Below are 27,419 nucleotides of genomic sequence, written 5' to 3' on the forward strand. Positions count from 1 at the left end.
ATGAGAAATGTGGGTGGAACTGTGATTTGCGTATGAGCTGGAAATCACCACAGAAAGGGGGTGGGGAACCTTTCTCAGCCTCGGGGCTGCAGCCTGCTGTGGGCAACCTGCCGGGAGTCACCAGGGACCAGATGCAAAAGCGTTCGGAACAATAGATGTGGCTCTTACTGTAGGCTACATTCCAGCCATATGGAAGTCAGAGGTCACTGCACACCACCTGCGCTGTCTCTCCATCCAAGAAGGCCTCATCTGAGTTCATGGACACAGCCAGTGAGGCAAAAGAGTTGAGGAGGACAAAGAGTGGGGCCAGTGAAAAGTGTGGCTGAGGAGAGGGGGCACTGTTAAGTTGTGGGTGAACATATCAGATGACACAGCGATTCTTCAATCAGCTCTTGTTTATTCACAGGCCAGAACAGAACTAAACTGAAGGGTTCAGCCAACCTGCTTATATAGAGCTCCACTACAACGCAGCAGTAACCACTTTCTGTAACTATCGAATCACTGAACGTCACTTTCAATCCCTTATTTGCATATGTGGACCTGAGTGAAAACTATCTACAGTATCCCCCTGCTGGCCCAGGGTGAGAACTTCAGTACATAACAGACATGGCCTACGGAGGGTCCTAAGAGCAAAGATGTAGAGGGTTGGAGGCAGGGCTGGCCTTAGACATTTTGGCACCTGAGGCAGACCCCATAATGGTTCTTCTTCCCTGCTGAAGAAGAAAGGACGAGGGAAGATCTACATCAGTAGTAAGAGAGGAAGAAAGATCTACCTTAGGAACAGCTTCCCCTGTGGATTTTGACGCCTGAGGCGGTTGACTCACTTAATCTTATGGGTGGGCTGGCCCTGAATAAAAATCTACATTGGGATCAGCTGCCGCTGTCACCTCACCTCACTGCCCCTACTCTTATACACACCAAACTGCCTGAGCACTGTTCTTGCTGGGTCTTCTTCTTCCGAAAGCGGTGCCTTTCCCTTCATAAGCTCCTAGGCACTGAGGGAGGACGCAACCGCCCAGCCTTCCTCCCTTACTGACCCTCCTCTTGCCATCCTCTTCTGTCTGCTATTGCCAGCAGCGCTGCAACTTTGCCCCCTTGGTAGTTGAAGACAGTAGGGCAGTTAAATAATTTTAGGCTCTGGTTTTACCCTGCCGTCTCCAGTTGCCAAGATGTGGTCTGATTGGGCCCCATAGTTAGATGGTAATGTTCATTATTGTGAGCCCTTGTCGTCCGTTTGCAGAGTGGGGCCCTAAAGTCCTGGCACCACTTCTGGGAGAGGAGATGGGATGAAGGGACCACTGAAACAACGGTGTGAGAGGCACAGGATTATACCCTCCCTTGCTGTTGCAGTGTTTTAAAGAGGTGAGTCGCCCAGTCTTTAGGGGACGACCCGACAAATACCCAGTCAGTTTTTAAAAAACGAATCAGCAAAGTTTGTCCTGTGCTACAAGTTATGGTGCTGGTTAAAAAACTAGAATCCATGGCTGAAAAGCTTTTGGTACCCCTCAGCTATGCTTGCAATAGTTCTTGCATCTGGTGCTTGCATCTAGAGGAGGACTGTTGGGCTGCAGTTCAACATACAGTGGTACCTTGGGTTACATACGCTTCAGGTTACATACACTTCAGGTTACAGACTCCGCTAACCCAGAAATAGTGCTTCAGGTTAAGAACTTTGCTTCAGGATGAGAACAGAAATTGTGCTCTGGCGGTGCAGCGGCAGCAGGAGGCCCCATTAGCTAAAGTGGTCTTCAGGTTAAGAACAGTTTCAGGTTAAGAACGGACCTCCGGAACGAATTAAGTACTTAACCTGAGGTACCACTGTATATTTTACTCAAAAGTAACTTCGACAGAAATCAAATGGGACTTAAAAACCAAGGCCTGTCAATTTCTCCACCTTCTTCTCGGATTATAATACAGAATTTACAAGCATTAAGCAAATCTGTACTGTTTTTCTCAAGGGGAATATGCCATCTGCAACAAAATGTTGCAGTGTAGAGTGCTCCTGTTCAGGATTCTAGTCAGCCTGGAGACTCCATTTCCACATGGGGCTCGAACCCACAACTCTGAGATTAAGTGTCTCATTCTCTACTGACGGAGCTACCAAGGAGTTTTTGCTGGATCTGGGAGCAGACAGGAAGCCAGTAGTCTCTTCCTGCTGCCTGTTTGAAGGGTTCCAGGAAGGCTGCGTCCAAGGGAGAATCAAACGGCTTCTGGTGAGCCTGCCTTTCATGACAAAGCAGGGCTGTGGCTGAGGGATTCCTGACAAAGCATACCAGTGAGGAATATGTGTTTCTAAGTTGAAAGTTAAGTTCTCATATAAAATTCCCTTCATGTTTCACATTCACCTCAAGAAGCGTATCATGTGAACTGGGCATTCACAGTGCAGTGGCAATTCCCAATATTAGGGTGCCTGGGGAAAGTGTTGCCTTAATCATGGTATTTGCTGCTAATAATGACTTTGATTTTTCCATTTGTGTTTATTTGAGTCCACATACTGTTAACTCACACAGTGACTCTCAATGTTAGTTTCGTTTTCTAGTTTGGTTCCTGCTGAGCTCAAATGCAGTGGGAACTTGTTATCTACAGATCTATGTGAAATGAAAAACGGTGATCTGTTATCTTTCCCCCAATTTGGTTGAGTTTCTTCACAAGTCATGCATGGAGGGGTGAGGCGGTGGCAAAGTCAATGCGGTGCAAACGTTACAGTGAAGTTAATCTGTTGTTTCCTGCAGGTGTGTTTTCATTACATCATCTTGCCTCTTCCCCTCTCAGTCCCACTAAGCAGAAGCAACTAGGCCAGAAGGATGTTCAATAAGTGGTCCAGTCCCACCACACCATCTGCTACTGGATATAAATATGCCATGCAGGAAATCAGATTTGGCCGCACAATTGACATCACGAGGCTACTTCAGAGTGAGGGCAATGTCCTTGCTCTGAATTGGCTTTATGATGGTGCCATATAATCAATCAGCTTTGGCTGCATGAGGATATCACAACGCCCCTTGAAGCAAAAAGCACTAACTTTGCTCAGTATAGGTGAACACCAAAATCGGAGGGAGATTTTGGTCTTTCAAATTTCAGCGGCGCCCTATGCAAGGCCAAAATTTGCCCCCTACATCTCACTTTCCATCCTGCTCAATTCACTATGTCATAATTGCGGTGCCCTTCTTACATTATCTTTAGCTCTCTTTGTGTATAAATGTGGCAGAGAGGTATCCTATCTATCCCCAAGCTCTAATTTCTTGCCTAGTCCAATGAGACCTCTGTGTTGTTGTTGTTTAGTCGTGTCCGACTCTTCGTGACCCCATGGACCACAGAACGCCAGGCACCTCTGTCCTCCACTGCCTCCCGCAATTTGGTCAAACTCATGCTGGTAACCTTGAAAACACTATCCAACCATCTCGTCCTCTGTCGCCCCCTTCTCCTTGTGCCTCCATCTTTCCCAACATCAGGGTCTTTTCCAGGGAGTCTTCTCTTCTCATGAGGTGGCCAAAGTACTGGAGCCTCAGCTTCACGATCTGTCCTTCCAGTGAGCACTCAGGGCTGATTTCCTTCAGAATGGAGAGGTTTGATCTTCTTGCAGTCCATGGGACTCTCAAGAGTCTCCTCCAGCACCATAATTCAAAAGCATCAATGTATCTCCTGCCTATTAGCTCCTATTGAGGAAATGCCAGCACCTGAGCTATTCACTTCTTTTGTCAAGCCCAACACACTGGCTAGAAATTGACTTACAGTAAGGGTGGGGAACCTGCAACCTTCCAGATGTTGCTGTACTACAATTCCCATAATCCCTTGGCCATTGGCCAAGCTGGCTGAGTCTGAAGAGAGTTGGAGTCCAACATATCTGGCCATAAGTCGCTCCCCCTGCCTTAGGGCTAAACCATAGTGGATGTTTCTGTCACAAATCATCATAGCAATCCCATATCAATATATGGTGGTCAACAGATGTATTGTACCTTTGGCAAATTAGACCCTGTTACACATGGTGGATTAGAAAATATCAGTCTTTTATCTCACATATTTATCTTCTGTTAAATGTTTGCCACAAAGATTTTCCAGGGATCTAAAATATGTGGGGCACTTCATGAGTACAGCGGCTTCCCACTTCAGATGTTTGCCCTCCAACTCATGTAGGCCAAAGATGATGGCAATGGGAGGCAGTGTTTGTGCCTCGTCCCTGTTTTCCCATCCCATTGCATGTTGACTTAACAGTAAAGAAGTTCTGAAGAGCCAGTCCCTTAGTTGACACTCACTGAAGGTCTTTCCAGAGTTAAAAAGGTAAAGGGACCCCTGACCATTAGGTCCAGTCGTGACCGACTCTGGGGTTGCGGCGCTCATCTCACTTTATTGGCCGAGGGAGCCAGCGTACAGCTTCTGGGTCATGTGGCCAGCATGACTAAGCTGCTTTGGGCGAACAGAGCTGCGCACGGAAACGCTGTTTACCTTCCCGCCGGAGGTAAACCTATTTATCTACTTGCACTTTGATGTGCTTTTGAACTGCTAGGTTGGCAGGAACAGGGGCTGAGCAACGGGAGCTTACCCCGTCACGGGGATTCGAACCGCCAACCTTCTGATTGGCAAGTCCTAGGCTCTGTGGTTTAACCCACAGCGCCACTAGGGATATAAATATGGATCACCTACAGGCATACCACTCTAATATAAGCAGTCACTTAAATTGTGACTTCTCTGAAGTGCTAGGGTGGTAACAACACACCCAGGACCCCCTTCTTCCTTACAGAGAAGAAACTTACCACACTTATGTACCAACATTTGCTTCTCTGATTTGCCCCTTATGAATTTCATATGTTTACAGTAGTCAGGTTAGGAGTGCAGTGGGTGAAGGAGGATAAGCAAACCCTCCTTTTGATTCTGCAAACAATGAGCATGATGGATGACATCAAAGGCACAACTCCCATTCATTCAAATCAGGCCCCGAGTTTGCTTCTCATGACTGCGGCTGAATGCTTGTTGTTGTTGTTGCAATCAGGCTTATGATTTAGGCTGCTAATTTGACTCCAAGCTCAAGGTAATAGGTTGTATGTGGATGGTGAAATTCTCTGGGCCAGAGGCAAGAAAAACCCCTAATTATACGGACAGTAGACTGAAGATTGGAACTAGATTTTAGAAACGGGAGTTCAGATCACAGATCAGCATTTAGATCCCACAGTTGGCTTTGGGTGCTGAGGTATCTGCTTCCCATCTGTTAAATGGGTGTTATAATTCAGCTACAGAGATGAGTAAGATAAACTGAATCACCAGCAAACAAAGAAAAGCTTCATCAATATGTATAAAAAATGAGTATCATAAAATCATGTGATCAGCTAGTGCCATTGTTCATGACTGTGTCTATCCAGGAGAGGTGGTTGGCTGTGAGTCGAGCATAGACGCCAGGGTATCGGTGACTTTCACATTTTCTAACAAATGAGAGGATTCCAGTTTGTTCCCCATGGCATATTAAAGGACTACCAGAGTCACCCTGAGGAAAAGAAAGGAAAGAAGAGATTGGATGTTACCATTAAGCAGAAGCTGATCTATATACCTCCCTACGGTCATAATATTCCAACCACAAATTCAGTTCTGCAATTAGTCATTTTAACAAAATATTTTAATTAAAATATTAAAACAGTGACTGCAAGGAAGAGGAAGAAGAGCCAGAGATAAGGGAGGAAGAAGAAGTAATAGTGCCTAGGCGCTCCCAGCGTTCAAACAAGGGTGTACCTCCTCAGCGTTTGACCCTAGGAGGAGTGAGAGTATGCAATGTGAGTTGTGTGGAACCACAAAGTTATAATGAAGTCTTAGACTTACCCCCTGAGGAACGTGCTTTGTGGGAACAAGCTATGAAAGAAGAAATGGACTCTTTTAAACGTAACAAAGTGTTTGAGGTCATAATGCCGCCACCTGGTGGCAGAGTGGTGTCATGCAAGTGGGTTTACAAAAGGAAAACCCTTGCATCTGGGGAACCACGTTTTCGAGCCAGATTAGTAGCCAGAGGGTTCACTCAGATTAAAGGGGAGAGTTATGATGAAGTGTTTTCTCCCACTGTAAAGAGTGAAACTTTTCGCTTAATGCTTTCCATTGCTGCTGTAAGACAACTAGCAGTGCACCATTTTGATGTTGATGCTGCATATCTGCATGCAAATTTAGACCATGAAGTATTAATGAGACAACCCCCTGGGTTTGAAGAGGAGAATGGTGCAGTCTGGCGTTTGAGAAAGGCTGTTTATGGTCTCAAACAAAGTGGAAGGTGTTGGAACCAGTGTTTAAATGAAGCCCTTGTAAAACTTGGTTTTAAAAGGAGTGTGGCTGATCCATGCCTGTACACCAAGGGATCAGGCAACAAATATCTAATGCTCTTAGTCTTTGTTGATGATTTGCTTGTGGCAGGGAGTTCCACAGATGAGATCCAGAAGCTCACAAGTCAACTGGAAAAGAGGTTTAAGCTTAAAGCCTTGGGGCCTGTAAGCAATTACTTGGGAGTAGAAGTAAGGCAGGAAGCTGATGGAAGCTTCCTATTGAGTCAGAAAGAGAAAATTCTTCGTTTGATAGAGCAGTTTGGCATGGAAAACTGCAAGCCAGTTCAGACTCCCATGACACCAGATTTCCCAAAGACAGTGTGTGATGATAAATTTGATCAGCCTGAGTTGTATCACTCAAAAATAGGATCACTGTTATATTTAAGCCAGTGGTCAAGGCCAGACATTGCATGTGCTACAAATGTTCTGAGTCAACGTGTATCTAAACCCAGTACTGATGATTGGTGTGCTTTGAAAAGGCTTATCAGATATCTAAAGGGGACATTAAATGTATGTTTGAAGATATCTAGTACACAAGACGAAAAACTAGAAGTATTTGTTGATACGGACTGGGGAAGCTGTGTAGCTACCAGAAAATCTACAAGTGGAATGGTTATGATGTTTGCCAATTCCATAATTGGGTGGAGGTCAAAGAAACAAGGATTTGTTGCAACCTCATCCTGTGAGGCAGAATATGGGAGCCTGTCGCTAGCATGCAATGAAATCATGTGGTTTATACAGATACTAAAAGATCTAGATTGTAAAGTTGATTTGCCTATCCAAGTGTATGAAGATAGCCAATCGTGCATTGCATTAGCGGGCTCGGAAATAATGAAATCCGCATCAAAACATATTGCTATCCGTCATGCGAATGTTAGAGATTGTGTACAGAATGGGGTAATCAAACTGGAGTATTGTCAGTCACAAGATAATATTGCTGATTTGTTCACCAAGCCTTTGCCAGCAACATGCCATAATGAACTGATGACAAAACTGGGTTTATGTATATAATGTATGTATGTATTGTTTCTGTTGGGGTTTTTCGCATTTAAAGAAACAGAAGGGGTGTCACGGCTAAAATGGCCGCTGTTTCTTTAATGCGAATAAAGCTGGGTCAGCATGACTCAGCGGTCTGCACCAAGTTGTATATATAAGTGAGAAATGTTAGTTTGTTGCTGAGGCTGGTGTTTGGGTTGGTTGGTGCTGGTGTGTGGAGTTATTCAGTCGTGTTTTGCACAAAGACTTTTAAGAATAAAACTCTGCAAGGATATTCTCGTGGACTCTTTTTGTGCCGACAAGGGTCCGAGGACCAGGCTGAAGAGGCAAAGGGAGGTCAGAACCTTTTCCTCCTTTTTTTTTTTTTGCTTTTTACAAACACTGACAGTCTATGGCAGGCAAAGGCAGATGGCACATCCTATGAGTCCCAGAGTGTTTACCTGCTACTGACACCAGACTAATAATTATTATTATTGTTGTTGATGATGATGATGATGATGCTAATACAATAATAACATCAAGCAGCATTAATCCAGATTGGTCCTCAGTCCCTAAGTTAACACGCTACATTTTAATAATGACTTCAACCAAGGAAGGATTTTGCCTAGCAAATCGGGATAAAATAAATAAAACTACACAGCTATAGCTTGATTCCCCAGGTCATACTGGATAAAACACTAAGCATGGTTAAGATTATGAACTGAAATCTTCATCAAAAGCTGCATGCCTTCTTCAGTGTATTCAAAACTTTAAGCAGCTAAAGTTTTACTTCATAAACAGGGGCAGAAGCTCAATTCTTAATAAGTGAGGGCCATTTCATTTCATTTTACTTAAACTGATTTACAGACTGATTGATTACAGAAGTTTCTAAGTGGTGATTAATTGGTTTTAATTGCACGTTGAGGCTGTTTCATTCTGTCTTAAGCGACTTCTGGTATCTTACTATAGTAGAGTATTTATTTATTTATTTAAAAGAAGTGTTAAAGGTGAACATTCCTTCTAAAAATGAATCAAGTGGCTGTACTTCATTCAATGCCTCAGGTTTATTATTTTTTTATTATTGAATATTTGGTAAAAAAAAATAATTTAACTGATTCCTCGGTCGATCAGCTGAAAGGCAAAAATTTCTTCATGGGGGGGGCAAGCAGCTGTATGAGTGCATGAGTGCAGAATTAGTTGAAATAAACAAAGACTCTCTTACCATACACCTGTCCCCGCCGCCTTTCTTTTCACCAGCACACAGCATATTCATTGTCAGAGGAGGGTGAGAATTATAGTGGTGCTTGTCATTGCAGACCTTTCTGCTAATGATGGTGACGTTGGCTCCATGCAGGGTATCAAATCCGCTTCTTCTGTTAATTGTCCCCCACCCAATTACGACACACTGGGTTCCACCCTTCATGTCATCATATGAGTGGGTAAGTGGAATGGTTTTTACAGGTGGAGGGTGGCCTTTTCCTGACTGAAACTGAAGGAATCATAAAAAGGATCTATAGTTGGGATCTATAGGCAAGAAGAGGCCACAGATTTTCATGCAATCTACCTTAGTCTTCCTTCTAGCATAATATTAAATAATAATAATAATAATAATAATAATAATAATAATAATAATAATAATAATTCCTTTATGAATCGCTCTCCATGAGGCATCCTGAAACTATATATATATATATATATACATATATATATGTATGTATGTATGTATCAGCTACATATAAAGAAGTTAAAATAACTGTAAAATGCTTTTGAGGTTTTATTACAAACAAGCTGCTTGTAAATTTCGTTAAATGAACACATAAAACAATTGCATATATAAACACACACACATGCAGTTTAAAACGGCGATAGCACTTACATAACATCGACTTACCTGCAAAAGCATAATGTCATTTTCAAATGTCTTCGGATTAAATCCTGGGTAAGAAAATGTTTTGGTAATGTTAGCCTTGTGTTTTCCGTGCTCTATTTTAGTTCGTGAATAAGCTCCAAAAATCATGTATGTTTCTTCATCCCTGAAAAAGCAGAGCCACTGATAAATTCACCACACTGATATTTGATTTTCACCATTCTGAGTGTTTGCGTACTCTTCTTTATCCACATATGTATATATTTTGCTGCCTCAGACGGGTGAGCAGTCATTTGAAGCTCATCACATATTCAGTATTAACTCTGCAGCAGCTGCCATTTTATCACCTTGCTCATTCTAATTTGTGACCGCTCTTTTATAGTCAGAAAGGGGTTTCAGCACTAATTAAAAGATTGATTAAAAAAACTAATGTTATAAAATGGCGGCTGGCAGAAAGCTTCTGGCAAGTGTGTGCTGAGCTGCAAAAGGTTGACTTGTTTGACAGGTCACTGCCCATGTCAGAATCATGAAGGACTTATACACCTGTGGAGACTATGTTACTCTTCCATTCTTCTGGAAAAAGTTGGATTTGTGGAAAATACATTTATTTGCTTAATTTGTATCTTGTCCTTCCTCCCAAATGAGCACAGGGCAGAAAACAAGAAGCGATAAAACAATGAAAGCATCTTTAAAACAATTCCAGTACAGATGCAGACATGTTGAGAATGACTGGAGAACAGCGTCGTCTGGTTGCCTGTGAAAAATGAGTGAATAAAAATGGAAATTCCATACTAAAGTTGGAAACCAACGTAGCACGAAGGAAATTGTTCCATTTCTGCTTGCCCAGTGGAATTATCTCTCTTCTCCCCACCAACTCACACTGCTCTGGGGAGTCTTCCAACTGTCCAGAGTGTACCAGCCAAGCATCTCTGGAGAGAACGGAACCAGATTGGAACTGATCTTCTCTCCTCATTGGACATGGGCAGCCACACGTGCACCAGCCAATTTAACTAATGACCTTCGCCCTGTCACTTGTCACTACCCAGTTCATTTCTGCATACATTTTTGATACCCAATGTGTGAGGAGGTTCATATGAGGGTAGGCGCTTCCAGAGATTCTGATCCCAACCCAAGTAGAACTTTGGAGGTGACAGTCAACACCTAAATTGTACTCAGAAGCCAAGTGGATGCTAGTGAAGATCTTTTTAATACTGCAAAGATATGTTCTAAGCCAGGGGTCAGCAAACTTTTGCAGCATGGGGCCTGTCCATCGTCCCTCAGGCCTTGTGGGGGGCTAGACTATCTTTTGGAAAAAGAAGAAGAAGAATGAATTCCTATGCCCCACAAATAACCCAGAGATGCATTTTAAATAAAAGCACACATTCTGCTCATGTAAAAACATGCTGATTCCAGGACTGTTTGCAGGCCGGATTTAGAAGCCGATTGGGTCAGATCCAGCCCCTGGGCCTTAGATTGCCTACCCATGTTCTAAGCAGTTGTTATCCACATTTCAAGCCCACAGTTGGATATCCTTGTTCTCTTACCCTTCTTGAATTTACAAGCTGCTGCTGTAAGCAATGGATGTTATGAAGCAAATATTGCTACCTGACTTGAAAAGGTCCTTGAGAATTGATGCCAGGGAGAGGTTTCTACAAAGCATCAGTATTTCTCCAGACTTACGGAAAACAATGGGCTGCTGTTAACACCCAGTTCTCTTTGATCAAAGTTCCTCCACATGACACGCTATTTCCTTTGATGAGTGCAACCATATATGATCCTAAAGGCTGACCTTCTTCTATCCATTCAACTATATCTTGAGGTTGACCTGTAGGGGACATAAGTCATTTGATCAGGTCGGATTTGTAAACTGCTTTGAGGTTTTCCCCTCTTACAATCAAGTGGTATATATATTTTATGAAATAAGTAAGTACAGTGGTACCTCGGGTTAAGTACTTAATTCGTTCCAGAGGTCCGTACTTAACCTGAAACTGTTCTTAACCTGAAGCACCACTTTAGCTAATGGGGCCTCCTGCTGCCGCCGCGCTGCCAGAGCACGATTTCTGTTCTCATCCTGAAGCAAGGTTCTTAACCCGAGGTACTATTTCTGGGTTAGTGGAGTGTGTAACCTGAAGCGTATGTAACCCGAAGTGTATGTAACCCGAGATACCACTGTAAGTAAGTAAGTACGTAAGTAAGTAAGTAAGTAAATGCAATGTGCTGCAGGCCAGTTCATGAGTTATGGGTGTGTGGGCATAACTCTCACCCTCCAGTTCCCAGGAGTCTGTGAGGAGGGGAATGTGCTTTAAATTTGTATGGTGTGCCTGCAGCCTGAGTGAAACTGAAATTGACAGATGGGTCCATCTTTAGACGTACTTAACATATTCTGTTTCTTTGGCACGGTGGCTAGTTTAGTTCAGAATTCCACATAGCTCTAAGAATGTTTTAATACACCCCGCCCTGACCCACAGCCTCTCTCCTCTGTCCTGCCGACCACCAAGGCAATTAGGCTAGCAGGGAAAAACCTGCACCAAATTACTTTTTGGCCATGTGGTTGTTCTATATACACCATGCTCTACATATATAGGAGGAGAAGAAGAAGTGGGGTGTGCAGGAGACATATACAGCAGATATAGCAACACTGACTTACCTTTCTGAATTTTGAGGAGGGAAATGGTCATGGAAAAGCACAAAACAAAGACACGCCCCATTGTCTGCGGCCCCCCACAATGAGATGTCTAATATGTATTGAGCATAGGAAGGAAGTGAGATTTCATTTCGTCGTCTCAAGGGCATCCTTTTATAAGCTCGGAAATTTGAAACACCCACAATGAAGCCTCTGGGCTTTCTAGAGAGCTGTTATTTATAGGCATCAGAGAGAGTCTGGGGATCTCAGTATGTATATCAACAGTTATTCAGCTAAGAGGTACAAAGAGAGAGAGAGAGAGAAAATAATCATTGCTATAGCTGTTGCAGTTTTCAGGAAAAAGTACTTTAAAGTTGGCTGAAAACTACAATTCTGGCCAGACTGAAGAAAACACCTACCATTAGCTGGCATGATTATGACATCACCATTCAGTTCCTCCAGTGACTGATGTATGATGAGATAATAGTGCATCATTCTCTGACAAGCATGCTCTGACAGACCCATCTGTCTCAGCGACCTTCAGCTGTAAAATGGGACAGGTGTATTCTAGAATATTGTAGGAAATAGTATAAATGCTTACACCTCTTTGTGAGGTGGTCCGAAACAGTTTTGGGATATTAAATTGTGTCTGTGGATAGCCTTAGTTGGGTATCAAGAACAGATAATTATGCAAGAAAGACTGGGGAACACTGCCAAAGCTTTTCACTGTCCACCTGTACAGAGGGGAGCCCAGCCAGCTGAAGCAACACTTAGCGGGTGCAAACCAGGTGCCCCCATACCGGTAACTCCAGAATGGCATGGCCCGGTGTGCTCTCTGCGAGCACTGTTTCCTCTGACACCAGGAGAGGAGCACCAGGCATCATTGTGCTGTGGCTGCCTATTTTGCGCCCCCTCAAGAATCTGCGCCCGTGCAATGGCCCCTCTGGCACTCCAACTGTATGCCCCTGAATGGACTCACTACCACCTCTTCCCACAGTTCAGAGATAACCTGCTTTTGTTCCATGTTATAGGGCTTTTTAATGCTCTGTGATGTGGTCTCAGCCATGGCCAGAGCATAGCATAGCATAGAGAAGTTGGTTATCCTCAGAGTCCCCTGTGGTTTTAATTTAAAGCAGGTGTAAAAAACACACACCCTTCAATGTTGAATTCATAAATTACGAAGAAACAAGAAGTTCTGGATTCAGTTTCTGTTACGTGCATGAACGTTGCTGTCACTGCTATATAAAAACCTTTAAATCAGTGGTTCTCAACCTGTGGGTCCCCAGATGTTGTTGGACTACAACTCCCATCATCCCTGAGCTCTGGCCTTGCTAGCTAGGGGTGATGGGAGTTGTAGTCCAACATGTGGGGACCTACAGGTTGAGAAAGGTTGTTTTAAATGGTCATTAAAATGCAGATTGTCAGGAATTTAGCCCCCCAGAGCACACCGGGAGAGTCAGCCTCGGAAATTGAGCTGAGTGAGGAAGAGGTTGACTCTGTAGATGAGAACTGTCTGTTTGATTTTAGAGAGAGCAGCCCAGAGCCCCTCCTCTCCAGGGAAGAAGCAGTTAGCTCCCAAGGGGGGGGGAAGAGTTGGAAGTCAGCCAAGGCGTTGCTAGGCAACCAGCAGATAAGACGGTGTCGGAGGCTGAGTCTTCTGAGGAAGAGGTAGCTCAGCCCTGCAATCCTAAAAGGAGGAGATTAGAGAAGCTCCGAGAGCAATGGAAGGGAAGGAGACGAAAGGTGGCATTCTTCCTGTTGGGGGGAGGAATGATGAGTCAGACTGAGCAACTAAGATTAATGAGAGCAGGCAGAACGCCATGCTCTGGATGTGTCTTTCTTTTAAATAAACTTGTATAAAACTGACGGAGAGCCTTCGTTGCTTATCAGGCTGCTCGCCTGCCAAAGATCATTATACAGATTGTGTCTCATATGTGGCAGGATCGGCCAGAACCTAAGGCCAGACATCAGTTGGATGGAGCAATGAACTGAGAGTGCAGCTCCTGCTCTCTCAGTGAGACAATTAGACCTCCACTAGAACTCTAGGGTGGCAAGCTATGCTTTGCCAAAAAAAAGTATCATCCCCCAAAATACAACAACATATGGCAACAGTTTGCCCACATGCTGATTTTTATGTATAGAATAGATGAAACTTTAGAAATTATTACTATAAATGGGGCTCACTGTGGGCATGCCATTTCCAGGCCTCACCCGCTCTGCAATCTTATGGCACTTTCAACCAGACATGGAGACGACAGTCATCCAAATGGAGGGTGACCCTCTGTGAAGTATGACACCTGGCCCACAACCCTGCTAGATCTCTGTGGCCTGGTTCACACATGCAGCTCAGCAAGGGTGCACCCTGAGGTGGTAGGCAAAGTGGGCTGTGTCATTTCAAAATGCTGTTTCTGAATGCTCTTCCTCTGCAAGTAAACCCACAAGCACATTATGAAAGATTCTTGTCAAATCTGCTCCCTGCTTCTCTGCTTGTAGAGTATTGATCGTATCAGAGGCACCAGCTTTCAAGGGCAATGGGGGGGGGGGCAAGGTCGTGCGTGTGATGTCAGAATACTGGGAGGAGCTGGGGGCTGAGCTGAACACAGCGGCCGCATGGCTTCAATGGCTGGCAGCTCTTCCTCCGACTCCTCTTGGGGCCTCCCGAAATGCTTCATTGCAGTCTAGTACCTCAAAATTCTGCCGCTGCATCCCCACCTCATTCTGCTGCATATGAATTTCATATACTTCAAATTTTCTTAATTGAGAGATGGTCCTAGTACATAACAGGCCATGACAAGGCTGAATGGCATGCTGGCATCCATCTGTCTCGAGAGAATAGAGTGAAATCGAACTGCTGTGTTAGCAGCACCTAAGTGACCAGGTTTCAAGTCTGGGCAGTGTGTATGGAGGTCCTGGGCTGCCCAGATTTCAAGGGGCCCTCTTGGCCTTGCTGATGTGGTCCAAAGGAAACCAGAGCAATACAAATGGGACCAGCTTGGCTACAGGAGTTGACAGGAGGCATATAAGGTGCTATCCAACAGTCTTAGGGATGCTGGATTTGTGTAGGGTTTACTCCTTAGCCCACTGGTTTTCAACCAGTGTACCAATGCCCTCAGGGTACCCTGAGGTGCCCTGAATGATGGTCAGGGGTGCCGCAAGCAACACTGGCCTCTGTCCCTCTTTCCTTCCCTCCCTCCTTTGATACTCTCTCACATCTCTGCCTCCCAAAGGCTTGCATAGCTGTTTGTTGCAGCAGCCCTGTCTACAAGCTCCCTGGGTGAATGGTGCCTCTGGGACTGGCCAGGGGCCGCTGGTTGCCAGGAGCTGAGGTGGCCTCGGAGTAAGCAAGCAAGCGGGCAAGGGAGCCCAGCCACCAGTCCGCCAGCCCTTGCTGTTGGAAATGGACAGACTCCCACACCCCTGTGGGGCATTGGGAGGAGGAACCTCCCTTTGGGGCAGGGGGGCAGCTCAGATACCAGGGGGCGGCAGCAGCGGCTGCCCGGAGGACTCCCAAGGAGAGGGGAGAGGAGAGGAGACTGAGGAAACACTACACAAGGGAGGGTGTTCGAAAAAGGGTGAGGGGCTGCCAGCTCTGCAGCCAAGGGGTGACATAACTGGGCTCCTGAGCCCCACAGGGCTGCTGCAAGGAGAATGTAGTTGGTTAAGGAAGCCGTGGATTCAAAAAGGTTGAAAACCTCCGCCTTAGCATTTTCTTTTCCTGAAAATATCTTGCAAGGCAGTGCAGGCTTAGGACCAGAGTTTTCCTTCTCCCAGATGGGCTACCTGCCCAGGCGGACAAGCCCCATCTGCCCCTCACTTCCCTCTAGACCTCTAGACCACTATAGGTCTTGTCCGTTCAATCTGCCAGAGCCTGTGTTTGTATGCAGGGAAAGTCATAGCTCAACGAGGGTTTGAGACCCATCGGCTACCCTCACCTGGTTTAGCCAGCCAGTGGAAGCCGTTCCTGGGGTTTGGCCACTGTCGCATGCTGAGAGATTCTAGGAGGTGCAGGTGAGTGTTGAGTGCAGGGAGGGGGACCAAAGGTGGACAAACTATCCAAAAGCAGCACAACATGTCCCCCACCAGAGATACTACCTGGTGTATGAATGACATGAACGACATACCCATGAAGTAAAGCAGCTAGCAAGGTTTTTTGTTGTTGTTGTTTACATTTGATTTTATTAAAGGCAGATCAACAAGTATCTGGAGAGAGAATCACAAAATCAAACCAACCATCTATAGGTTGCCTCCAATTGTCTTTTGTATCCAGGAGATATGCTTCTTTGTGAGAAGAGTATAGACGCCAGGTTGATGTTTATCGCCACATGCTGATTTTCCACCAAAGGATACAATGGCTTTTTGTTCCCCGTTACATATCAAAGGACCACCCGAATCACCCTGGTGGGAAAAAGAAGAGAGACCCTTGACAAGACTATTCCTTGTTGCTGATTCATATATTTCCTTGCTCACACTCTCAGAATGATAGTAAAAGGAGAGTTTTGACAAATTAAACACCTGCATTTCATGATTTCCCTACAGGGCAGTCCTTCAACTGTTCTCCCACTATACAGTGGTACCTCGGGTTAAGTACTTAATTCGTTCCGGAGGTCTGTTCTTAACCTGAAACTGTTCTTAACCTGAAGCACCACTTTAGCTAATGGGGCCTCCTGCTGCCGCTGCACGGCCGGAGCACAATTTCTGTTCTTATCCTGAAGCAAAGTTCTTAACCTGAAGCACTATTTCTGGGTTAGCAGAGTCTGTAACCTGCTTGCTCCGTTCACCAAGTCCCCTACCTTCCCCCATTTTAACCCCCTTTCCACCCCAGCTTGCTTTTCACCTCCTCAACCCCATTTCTGAAACCACTTCTTTCTTTTATTCCACAGCCTGGCTTTGCAACCCTGTTTTCACCTTTGCCCCAAGTCCACACTTCCTCCCTGCTCTTTTTCTGCAACTCTCCTGCACATAAATCACTCCCTAACCCTGGTAACCTCCTGCATCTTCCTCCTCCCTCACCTTACCAACTACTAAGCAGACTTGTGTGTTTATTTGTGTGTGATGGTAAGCTAATGAGGTGCCCATCATAGCTGTAACAAAATCAAGGTCTGACTAGGCATTGGCTTTTCTTTAGTTTATGCTGAAACTCTGCAGAAACATTTTTCTCAGACCTTGCCCAGGCCTGTTATTTTTAAGGGCAGGAAAGGCACTACAAAGTAATTGCTGTTTCTCGTTAAACTGCTGTTTCCACCCTAATCTTCGTTGGGCTATTTATATAATAATAGTAATAGTAATAGTAATAATAATAATAATAATAATAATAATAATAATAATAATAATAATAATAATTTATTTTTTATACCCCGCTCATCTCGCTGAGTCTCCCCAGCCACTCTGGGCAGCTCAAATGTTAAGAACAATACAGCATTAAATATTTAAAACTTCCCTAAACAGGGCGGCCTTCAGATGTCTTTTAAAGATAGGATAGCTGCTTATTTCCTTCACATCTGAAGGGAGTGTGTTCCACAGGGTGGGCGCCACTACCGAGAAGGCCCTCTGCCTGGTTCCCTGTAACTTGGCTTCTCGCAGTGAGGGAACCGCCAGAAGGCCCTCAGCGCTGGATCTCAGTGTCCGGGCAGAACGATGGGGGTGGAGACGCTCCTTCAGGTATATAGGACCAAGGCCGTTTAAGGATTTAGAGGTCAGCACCAGCACTTTGAATTGTGCTTGGAAACGTACTGGGAGCCAATGCAGATCTCTCAGGACCGGCGGCTGCTCCCAGTCACCAGTCTAGCTGCCACATTCTGGATTAATTGCAGTTTCTGGGTCACCTTCAAAGGTAGCCCCACGTAGAGCGCATTGCAGTAGTCCAAGCGGGAGATAACCAGAGCATGCACCACTCTGGCGAGACAGTCATTTAATTCCCAGTTGGGGGAATTTCACCAAGGAAACACTGTATTTAAAAGTCTTGAGTAAACAGAGCTACGGTAAACGGAGCTAATTATTCCTCCTTATGTGTATCACACTACTGAACAAGGTGTCAGTCACAAGAGAGTTCATATTTGAGGACAGAAATGGTAAATAAACAAGCTTACCACACACGCATCCTTTCCTCCCTTCTTGTCTCCAGCGCACACCATATACATTGTCACAACAGGAGGATTATAGCCATCATTGCATTTTTTTCTGTCAATGACGGTGACGTCAACTTCACGCAGGGTATCAGATGGCTTCTTCTGTCTGTTTTGAGTAATTCCCCATCCAGCTACTTGACACTTGGTTCCTGCCTTGAGATCATCGCCCTTTTTGGTAAGCTTAATGGTTCTCACATCTTTGTTAATCTTTGCTGTTCCATTAAGCTTAAAAGAGATGGAAGAGAGAGCGGGGTGTGGGTGTGTGTAGGGAAAACCAACACTTATTATTAGCAGGCAGTGTGGTGTAGTGGTTAGTGTGTCAGATTAAGACAAAGGAGAGCCAGGTTTGAAGCTCCATTCAGCCATGAAACTCTTTGCTGGGTCAGTCAGGCAAACCTACCTCACTAACAAAACTGCTAAAAATGTGCTGATCTTCATTTTGAAACATTTCACACTACCGTATTTTGTGAGCAACAGTGGGTTAAATAAGTTGAGGTTTAATGAATTTATAAATACACTTTTAAAAAATGAGGTTTTCACAATGTTCTGTGCAGTAACAAAGAACACCAACCAGACTTCACTTTTGAAATAACCAAGCAGCCCATGATAAACTCAGGATGCTATCAACAATTCAGTGCATCATATAGGGACACGGGTGGCGCTGTGGGTTAAACCACAGAGCCTAGGACTTGCCGATCAGAAGGTCGCCGGTTCAAATCCCCGCAACGGGGTGAGCTCCCGTTGCTCTGTCCCTGCTCCTGCCAACCTAGCAGTTCGAAAGCCCGTCAAAGTGCAAGTAGATAAATAGGTACCGCTCTGGCGGGAAGGTAAACGGTGTTTCTGTGCGCTGCTCTGGTTCGCCAGAAGCGGCTTAGTCATGCTGGCCACATGACCCGGAAGCTGTACGCCGGCTCCCTCGGCCAATAAAGCGAGATGAGCACTGCAACCCCAGAGTCGGCCACAACTGGACCTAACGGTCAGGGGTCCCTTTACCTTTACCTTTATCGGTAGCTCAGTTTACACCAGGTAATGTAAGGGAGAGTGGGGGGAAATCTTCAGGGTCCTCCTAAAAATACTGATTCCACTAACTCTCTAGTCAGCAGGTAATTTTATGGGGCCCTCCTCAAAATCACTTTGAGTAAGAAAATGGACCAACCCCAATTCCAATGGACTGCTTGCTAATCTGGGTGTGGACAACTTGGTCCTCCAGATGTTGCTGAGCTACAACTTCCATCATTCCTTGCCTTTGGCCAGGCTTTCTAGGAGTTATAGTTCAGCAATATCTGGAGGTTTAGAGGTTTCCCACTATAATAATAAGTCACTATACCAGGTGCACTCCATGGTCTCTTGTGACAGACAGATGCCAACAACACCACCTTGTATATGCCTCACTCCCTTGTGCAATTGGAGAATGGATTAATGTTCTTTACTGGAGGGAGATATGGCCTCTCCTGGCCTCCTATTACTGAATCCTACCATAACCCCCTCTGGATGCTGCCAGATCTTCCCTTACACCCACCCCCTGCTAATTGGATCTGAGGAAATTAGTCATGATCTACTCCCATTAAAATCACTGTGGCAGATTAGCCAGAAAACCTCCCTAGATTCTGCCTCCTGGGCATGTAAATAGATCTCAGCAGGCCTAACAGCTTACCCTCTCCCCATCTCTCTGAACATCCAGGCTTATGGTTGGGAGGGGAGCATTTCCTATCACCCAGACAATGGCGCTGTTATGCTCAATCTTTATGATTCCTTTTCTCTACCTTTCGTCTTTAACTTCACTCCACCAGTGTTACCCCATTGTCAAGGCAACCGGCATATCACTATCATAGAATTTCATAGAACTGGAAGGACGTCTAGTCCAACCCTGGCTCAGTTCAGAGATCATGCTTGGCCAAGTGTGCGCCTCTTGTAGCAGCTGTGAGGAGTCCACCTATCATGTTATCAGTGGGTGTCACTGTTAGCAAACTCCCAAAACTCCTCAGGGAAAAGAAGAAGAAGAGTAGAAGAAGAGTTTGGATTTGATATCCCGCTTTAACACTACCCGAAGGAGTCTCAAAGTGGCTAACATTCTCCTTTCCCTTCCTCCCCCACAACAAACACTCTGTGAGGTGAGTGAGGCTGAGAGACTTCAGAGAAGTGTGCTTAGCCCAAGGTCACCCAGCAGCTGCATGTGGAGGAGCGGAGATGCGAACCCGGTTCACCAGATTACGAGTCTACTGCTCTTAACCACTACACCACACTGGACACAACATGGTTGCTTCCCTTAGCACCTATATTAGAAGTATGTGCCATTTGGAGATATACCTGCAGAAGCATAAGGTCATGTTCTTTTGTCGTCTCATCATAGCATGGGTGAGCAATTTGTCTAGCAGCCCTAAATATCTGCTGGGTATCCTCATGTGTAGCTAATGAATGAGCTCCAAGAACAACTGTGGGACTTTTCTCCCTAAGAAGATAAAGAATATGGATAAGTTAAAGGATGTCCAAAGTTCATTAGCGTATGTCAGTTTCACATATGTTCATTTACAAATCCATTCCCTTTCTGCATCAATCTGCATTTTTATTAAAAACCACACAAAAATTTACCTTTTTGAACTTACTTTGCACAAAATAAACAATTTAATGCACTCTACTCCAATCTGCTCCCCAATGTATTTTATTATGAAACATGCATTTATATACCCATTTTAACCTTCAATATTCATTTTTATATGCATTTTCTAGTTGTTTTTTTGAGCCAAGAACTGTATTGCAAGATTTAGAGATATGTGCAACACCCAACAGATAGCTGTGCTCTGATATGAAGCTGGTAATTGCAAATCTGCTAGCATCCCTACATGGGCAGTATTAAGTTTGTGAACCACCACCACCAAAAACAGAAACAGAAACATTTCTTGAAACTTACAGACAATGGGCTGCTGTTAACACCCAGTTGGGTTTGATCAACGTTCCTCCACAGATCTGGCTTCCTTTGATTAAGGCCATATAAGGTCTTGAGTGTGGTTTCGATTCTTTCCCTCCAATTATATCTGCACATTGATCTGAGAAAGGGGTGGCGGTGTTAGTCATGCTAATAATCACAATAGGTGGCATACACTGCCGTAATAATAATAATAGAAGAAAAAATAATAGAGGAAAATGAGTAATGAAGGAAAAGAATGTAATTCACTCCAGAAAGCCTGTGTAACTGATGGCCCATCAAACTGGAAAGTGCTCCCTGGCCATGTTATTCTGGTGGCCCAACCAGGTGATTGACAACCTGCCTCCTGTTTCTGCAATTCCAGGCAGTATTAAAACAGGCTTAGCGTGCCTTTGGTGAGCTGCCGTAAGTGGCTGGTGGGCTTGATGGATCACTCCTTGTGCTGACCTCCTGCAAAGGATGAAGACAGGTGCATACAGAGAGGCAGAGATTACTGGGTGCTCGCTTTGTGCTCAGCAGAAGCTGAGGGTGGTGCCAATTGTTAGATCAGGGGTGGCAAGTCTCAGGCCCAGGGGGTCAAACTTAGCCCTCCAAATCTGGCCCTTTGGACTCTCCCGAAGCCAGACCACCTACTCACTATACTGTGCCTTTATGATCATAGTGTGATCAGAGGCAGTAATACGAGCTGACCGAGATAGATCAGTTGGTAGAGTAGAAGGCTCTTAATCTCAGGGTTTTGGGTTCAAGCCCCACCTGATGGGGAAAGATTCCTGCATTGCAGGGGGGAGGGTTGGACTAGATGACCCCTGGGGTCCCTTCTAACTCTACAATTCTACAGTTCTGTGATTCTAAATACTAGCTGCTGGAGATGGGGAAGGTGCTGCCCTTCTGTTTACCCTTCTGATCAGAGACACAATACAGTGGGAGCTGAAGCCATTTACATAGCCATCACACATGAGGCATTTGACAGAGCAGCAATGCTCTCAGAGGGAAGGATAGCATTTCCCCAGCAGTCAATGCTGCCAGATGAGGTCTGTGATATAGCTCAGCCAAAAAGGTACAGTATCAGGCTCATCTTTCAACTTCAAGTGGACCAAACTGGTGTGCAGGTTCCCTTACTTTGTAAATACTGAAAGGAGCACACATGTTGTAAATCACTTGCCAGTTGCTTTAAATGGTTTTAATATTGCATTTTTTAAATTGTTGCAACCCACCCCAGGACCTGATGATGATATATTTTAAGCTATTGAATAAATGATTGAACAAAAACAAGATTGCTTTGCTTAACCACTTGATTGCATTACATTGCAATCTCTCTCTCTCTCTCTCTCTCTCTCTCTCTCTCTCTCTCTCTCTCTCTCATATAATGGGACACTTACCTCTTGGAATCCTGAAGAGAAAAATGGCACTGAAGAACCACAAGTCAAAGAAAACACCCATCGTTGCTGCTTTGTGTTCCCCCACATCAAAGTATCTGGTATATATACACATTGAGGTTTTCTTCTTCTTTCTCTTTATAGATGTTCATTTAGAAACTGAAACACCCACAATGTGACCTCAGAAACGTGTCGGTCATTTCCAGGCAAGAAAAGTTTGTGTCATTTAATGAACCAACATGACCAATGAATTGGGGAGGGAATGAGAGACAGGCTTACCCTGTGTTCTCAGGAGTGCTTTACTGATATTTCCTATCATACCTGAGGTTGCTGTGTAAAACTGGGTGACGACTATTGAACCTCGTGGAATGTTTTGGGTAGGCAATTGCCTCCTGCTGAGTCAAAAGAAGGTTTGAGAGAGAACGGACTTCCACAGACTTCTTCTGTGGAAAGGAGCTTATAACCTGTAATATTACTGTGATAAATGAGTAGATGATAATGTTAGTTCCATATCTGTGAGAAATTGACCTTTTATTGTGGAAGCATCTGACCTCTGGAACGCCCTGCCTATTGATATGAGAAAGGCACCTTAGTATTTTTGACACCTACTAGAAAACTTTTTCATTTATCGTTTATTTTTTTGTAGGCAAGCTCTGGCTGCTCTCTGCCAGCTGCACAGTTGGCAGGATTGAGAAGGGACTCTGTGCAGATCTCAGCACAAGGGCATAAACTCCCTCCACACAAAGATTTGTGTGCTATTTGATTCATCCACATGAAAAGAAATGCCTTTGAAACACTATAGGCGCCATGTGCCAATGTGCCAAAGAGGCAGCAGCAACTGAGATGGTGGAGAAAGATGCTCCTCAGAACTTTTCCCCCACAGAAGTCTTAATATTTTTTAGGTCCACCAGAGGGCTCTCAAACTCACATATACTGTATATTACCTTTAGTAATTTGTCTCTGGATGAATGATTTGTTTCACCCTGCTAAAAAGCCTTGGTTTGCATAGGAACTGAACATAAAATACAATATGGGGGCGGGGGGTAGTCAGGAGGGCTTCTCTATATGATTGCAATGTATAATAGGGTTGCCATATTTTTAAAGGGGGAAAGTTGTTGAAGGGTTTGTGGGGTTTTTTTTGCCAAGTTGTTCAGCTTTTTGAGGTATTTTAAAGGGAATCCACCAAAATATAGACTTCCAACATGGACTGTGGTATGTCCAGATTTCCCCCAGACATTTCAGCGATTTTCACCCAGACACTGTTTCTATGTCTATCCATATTGTCCATAGTATTTGTTACATTACAAGTGAGATTAAAATCCTGCTAATGTTTTCATCTGCTTACAGTGGTCTCCTAAATAAATTATAAACTTTTCCCATTCTTTCTTGAATTTCTTGTCTTCTTGGTCTCTGAATTTTCCAGTCAGTTTTGCCATTTCAGCGTAGACTAACCACTTAGTTTGCCATTCCTCTCTGGTAGGGACTCTTTTTTCTTTCTATCTCTGGGCTAGTAGCATCCCTAAGAAGCACCATTTCATCACCACTGTATGAAATTAAATTGGGCTGGTTGTTGGTAATTTATTGATAAACAGTTGTTTATTAATGTTGATATATGATATGATGTGGGTGGCGCTGTGGGTTAAACCACAGTGCCTAGGACTTGCCGATCAGAAGGTCAGTGGTTCGAATCCCTGCGATGGGGTGAGCTCCCATTGCTCGGTCCCTGCTCCTGCCAACCTTGCAGTTCGAAAGCACGTCAAAGTGCAAGTAGATAAATAGGTACCGCTCTGGCAGGAAGGTAAACGGCGTTTGCGTGCGCTGCTCTGGTTTGCCAGAAGCGGCTTAGTCATGCTGACCGGAAGCTGTACACCGGCTCCCTCGGCCAATAAAGCGAGATGAGCGCCGCAACCCCAGAGTCAGTCACAACTGGACCTAACGGTCAGGAGTCCCTTTACCTTTACCTATGTGCATTAACCAGGATAGTTTGCATGATTTAGCTGCCTTCTTGTTTCATTGCAGATTATTTTGTAATGCTGAGTACTATCTGTATGATATGTTCTCGCATAATGATAAATATGAATGTGACAAAGGAAATTTATCCCTTGCCTTGGCTGAAAATGCTGCAGAGCGCTACTTAAATCCCATTAATTCCAGTGGGATTTCAGCAGCCTAATTGTGGTCAGGACTGAAGTCCTTTTAAATAAGCTTCTAATGACTTTACCATTTACAAGGGAAATATGGGAATCAGCAGAGAGACAAGCTGGCATTAAATGTACACACGATATCCTGCACTTTATGAACAGGATGGTAATGAAATTCTCTCTCATTCTCTCTGTCACTGCATGAAGCCCATTTCATTCAATGCAGGATTTGTTTCCCTTTCTTTGTTGTTGTTGACAGCAATTCACATCTGGCTCTCAACAGACAATGTAGACATGGCCACAAATGTTGTTTCCTGGAAGAGTAGTGTTTTGAGAATGGAACCTGTCCACTGCTGATGGGATAAATCTTTGGTTTATCTTCCAAGCAAAGGTCATTTATCCATGTAAAAGTGCCGTCGAAGGGTGCTTCCTCTTTAGTGATGTGATCTGAGGGTAATAAGAGATGTTTACAGAGCAGAGCTGCAAGAACAAATGTTGCTGGGTTTTTAGATTATTTTATTCAGATTTACCCAGGGGTTTATAAGAGGCAGTTGCAAAGATATTTTAACAGGCCAGAAAACACAGAGAAATTAAACAATAACATACATGCTATATTTCTATTTTGTTAAAAAATTAATTTTTATTAAAGATTTTCTTGGTTTTCCGTACTGTATTTCTGTTTAAATTATATGAATGATTTGCAAATTTGTCTCTGTATGTATAAGTTGACACATGCAAATCTGGGTTATCTTTTGCCCCCCTTTTAATGTATTAATTGCATTCTGCTTACCACCTTTTACCACCCAATGAGTTCAAGGCATGTTCTCTCCTCCCACAACAACCCTGAGAGGTAGATTAAGCAGAGAGACTGGCCCAAGGTCACTTAGTGAGCTTCAGGGCTTAGTGGGGATTGCAGTGCTGGTGTGCTGGATTGTAGTCCAACATTCTGGCCCTCCTACTGCTATGTATCTTCCAGTCGTTTGTTTGCTTTCTAACAGGCACAGCGATAGCTCCAGGCTCATTTTGGGCTGTGTGTAAGAGAAACAAAGCGGCCAGGAACCTTGCATGTCCACAGCTTCTCCGACATGCCTGCTCTGATGCTCACCACAAAGAAGCTGCAAAATTGATCCCATGCCCTCACCCCGAGCCAGTGGCATAGCGTGGGGGGTGCAGGGGGGGCGGCCGCACCAGGTGCAACATCTGGGGGGGGGTGTGCTCGCACTCGCAGCTAACAATAAAGTGTTTGAAAATAAACTTGTATTTAGATGCATTTTACTTTAATTACATCAGTATTTTCATAACAAACAATACAGGTGCTTAGGGGGTAAGGGTTTCTTTAACTAATCTACTGGAAGAGACTCGAGTGCTAAAATCCACGGGTTAGGGGGCGCAAATTACTTGCCTTGCCCCAGGTGCTGACAACCCATGCTATGCCACTGTCCCAGGCTCTGACTATGGGCCATACGGCAGTTGCAAACCTCAGAATACACCAAGTTGGCTGTGGAAGGTACAGCGTACGAAACAATTCCTGCCACTCCCCAGAGGAGGAAGAGACGTGTGGTGGTGATAGGCGACTCCCTTCTGAGGGGGACAGAGGCAGCAGTGTGCGGTGGTAACAGGATGTCCCAGGAGGTGTGCTGTCTCCCAGGTGAAGAGTCATGATGTGAAATTGCCAAGCTGACCACAACCTCCTCCTTCTGACTCATGTGGGTACAAATGATACCGTCATACACAGCCTTCGATGTATAGCAGTGGCCTATGACAAATCCCAGCTGTATTCAATAGGGCTTAGTTCCAGGAATTGGACTGTTATAGCATAAAGACTGTTATAGCATAAATCTTCTATTTCTGCGGTCAGAGGCAACATGTCTCTTAATGTCAGTTCCTGGAAACTGCAGGTGGGGAAGGTTCTGTTGCATTTGGCTTGTGGACTTCTCGGGGCATTTGGTCAGCTGCTGTGAGTGCAGAATACTGGACTTTATGACCCTTTGGCCTGATCCAGCTAGGCTCTTCTTATGCAATTCGATGCACGTCAACCTGGGAACAAATCCCATTGAGCACAGTGGGACTTAAATATGAACAAACATTTATAGGACTGCCGGAGACCGACAGCATGAGAAAAAAGCTTGGGCTCTTCAAAAATTGCAACCGTTTTACCAAGCAGTGAAGCATCTTCGAATGCATCTTTTCCTCTCTTTCTAATGTCTCGTTGTAAGTTATAGAGGTCAAGAAAACATAGCAGTGCAATCCTTTATGTTATGAGCTTGGTTTGGAAACTCCCTAGAGTTTGGGTAGATGAACTCTGGGGTTGCACAACTTATTTCCTGCCCCTGCCCTTTGAGCCTTAAAATCTCCCCCTTTGGGAATATTGGCTTAGGTCTGTGTGAGCAGGAATTCTGTGCCCAGATTTTTAGCCAGTTTCATGCAGTACAACTAAAGACAATTAAATATTTGTAGGGAAAGTGAGTTTTGCTTTCTCAAGTTGCCTAAAAACCATGACAATGGTGACTCATTTCGAACCAAACAGAGGCTAGTTTGTCCATCACTATTCCAAATGTGTATCTGGATGGAAGATGATACTTGGGAGGAAGAGTGTGTGAGAAGGTTATATAACACCGCAGCAAGCCATTATTATTCCACACTTTCCAGTGCATTTTCAAATCATTTTCCTTACCACAAAAACTCTTATGCTGCTTCTTTTTTTGGGAAGTGGGTTTGTTGCGCAAGACCCCCAAATCTACTTTCCCTGTGCAACTTGAATTTGACAGTGTATAATTGAATCCTGCCCGCAAAACAGCAACACTCTGGAAGCAGGCTCAAAAGTAACTTTAAAAATACAATTGTATTCTGATTCAAGCCTTTGAACCTTGCTGGGATTCTTGACTTCTGAAATATCTACATCCCCTCCCACACCCTACGAAAAAAACAAACCTTGAAATGGTACTGTTGTGGTCAAGAAAGCATCTAAATGCCCAAACCTTTTTTCCCCTCTTGCATCTATTTTTACCGAATAATCTTGAGCCGCAGTGTCACATGAAACAAAGCACAATTAGTAACTATTTGAAAAGTCACAACAAGAGAAATAATACCATAGGA

General features: G+C 44.4%; 2 protein-coding genes and 1 long non-coding RNA gene across 3 annotated transcripts in view; 1 reads left to right on the top strand and 2 right to left on the bottom strand.

Annotated features, from left to right (window-relative positions):
• The first annotated feature begins 378 nt into the window (after window positions 1-378).
• LOC309380292 overlaps window positions 379-27,419 on the top strand; it is a 45,727-nt gene continuing 18,686 nt past the window's right edge. The window contains exon 1 of the long non-coding RNA XR_014172815.1: window positions 379-430. This is a non-coding gene — a long non-coding RNA (uncharacterized lncRNA). The remainder of the gene's footprint in view (window positions 431-27,419) is intronic.
• LOC309380157 (granzyme A-like) lies at window positions 5,270-12,179 on the bottom strand. The gene is made up of 5 exons (XM_081930028.1): window positions 11,783-12,179; window positions 10,816-10,960; window positions 9,160-9,301; window positions 8,491-8,757; window positions 5,270-5,476 (listed from the first exon to the last, which is right to left on the bottom strand). The coding sequence occupies exons 1-5, from the start codon at window positions 11,841-11,843 to the stop codon at window positions 5,318-5,320; spliced, it is 774 nt and encodes a 257-aa protein (XP_081786154.1). The 5' UTR covers window positions 11,844-12,179; the 3' UTR covers window positions 5,270-5,317.
• On the bottom strand, window positions 15,905-22,331 carry LOC309380150 (granzyme A-like). Its single transcript, XM_081930014.1, has 5 exons — window positions 22,186-22,331; window positions 20,792-20,927; window positions 20,191-20,332; window positions 17,845-18,108; window positions 15,905-16,153 (listed from the first exon to the last, which is right to left on the bottom strand). The coding sequence occupies exons 1-5, from the start codon at window positions 22,295-22,297 to the stop codon at window positions 15,992-15,994; spliced, it is 816 nt and encodes a 271-aa protein (XP_081786140.1). The 5' UTR covers window positions 22,298-22,331; the 3' UTR covers window positions 15,905-15,991.

This window comes from Podarcis melisellensis, assembly GCF_964234715.1.
Source record: "Podarcis melisellensis genome assembly, chromosome: 11".
Lineage (NCBI taxonomy): Eukaryota > Metazoa > Chordata > Lepidosauria > Squamata > Lacertidae > Podarcis > Podarcis melisellensis.

Bases quoted from the DNA above. Each gene is read 5' to 3' on its own strand.
- LOC309380157 (XM_081930028.1), bottom strand. From the start codon at position 11,843: ATGGGGCGTGTCTTTGTTTTGTGCTTTTCCATGACCATTTCCCTCCTC. The intron at 10,961-11,782 runs GTAAGTCAGTGT...TGTCCCCTACAG, and splicing joins CCTCCTCAAAATTCAGAAAG to GTCAACCTCAAGATATAGTT. The intron at 9,302-10,815 runs GTAAGTCTGGAG...CTGCTTTTTCAG, and splicing joins ACAGCAGCCCATTGTTTTCC to GGATGAAGAAACATACATGA.
- LOC309380150 (XM_081930014.1), bottom strand. From the start codon at position 22,297: ATGTGTATATATACCAGATACTTTGATGTGGGGGAACACAAAGCAGCA. The intron at 18,109-20,190 runs GTATATCTCCAA...ATCTCTTTTAAG, and splicing joins ATGACCTTATGCTTCTGCAG to CTTAATGGAACAGCAAAGAT. The intron at 16,154-17,844 runs GTAAGCTTGTTT...TTTTCCCACCAG, and splicing joins GAGGAAAGGATGCGTGTGTG to GGTGATTCGGGTGGTCCTTT.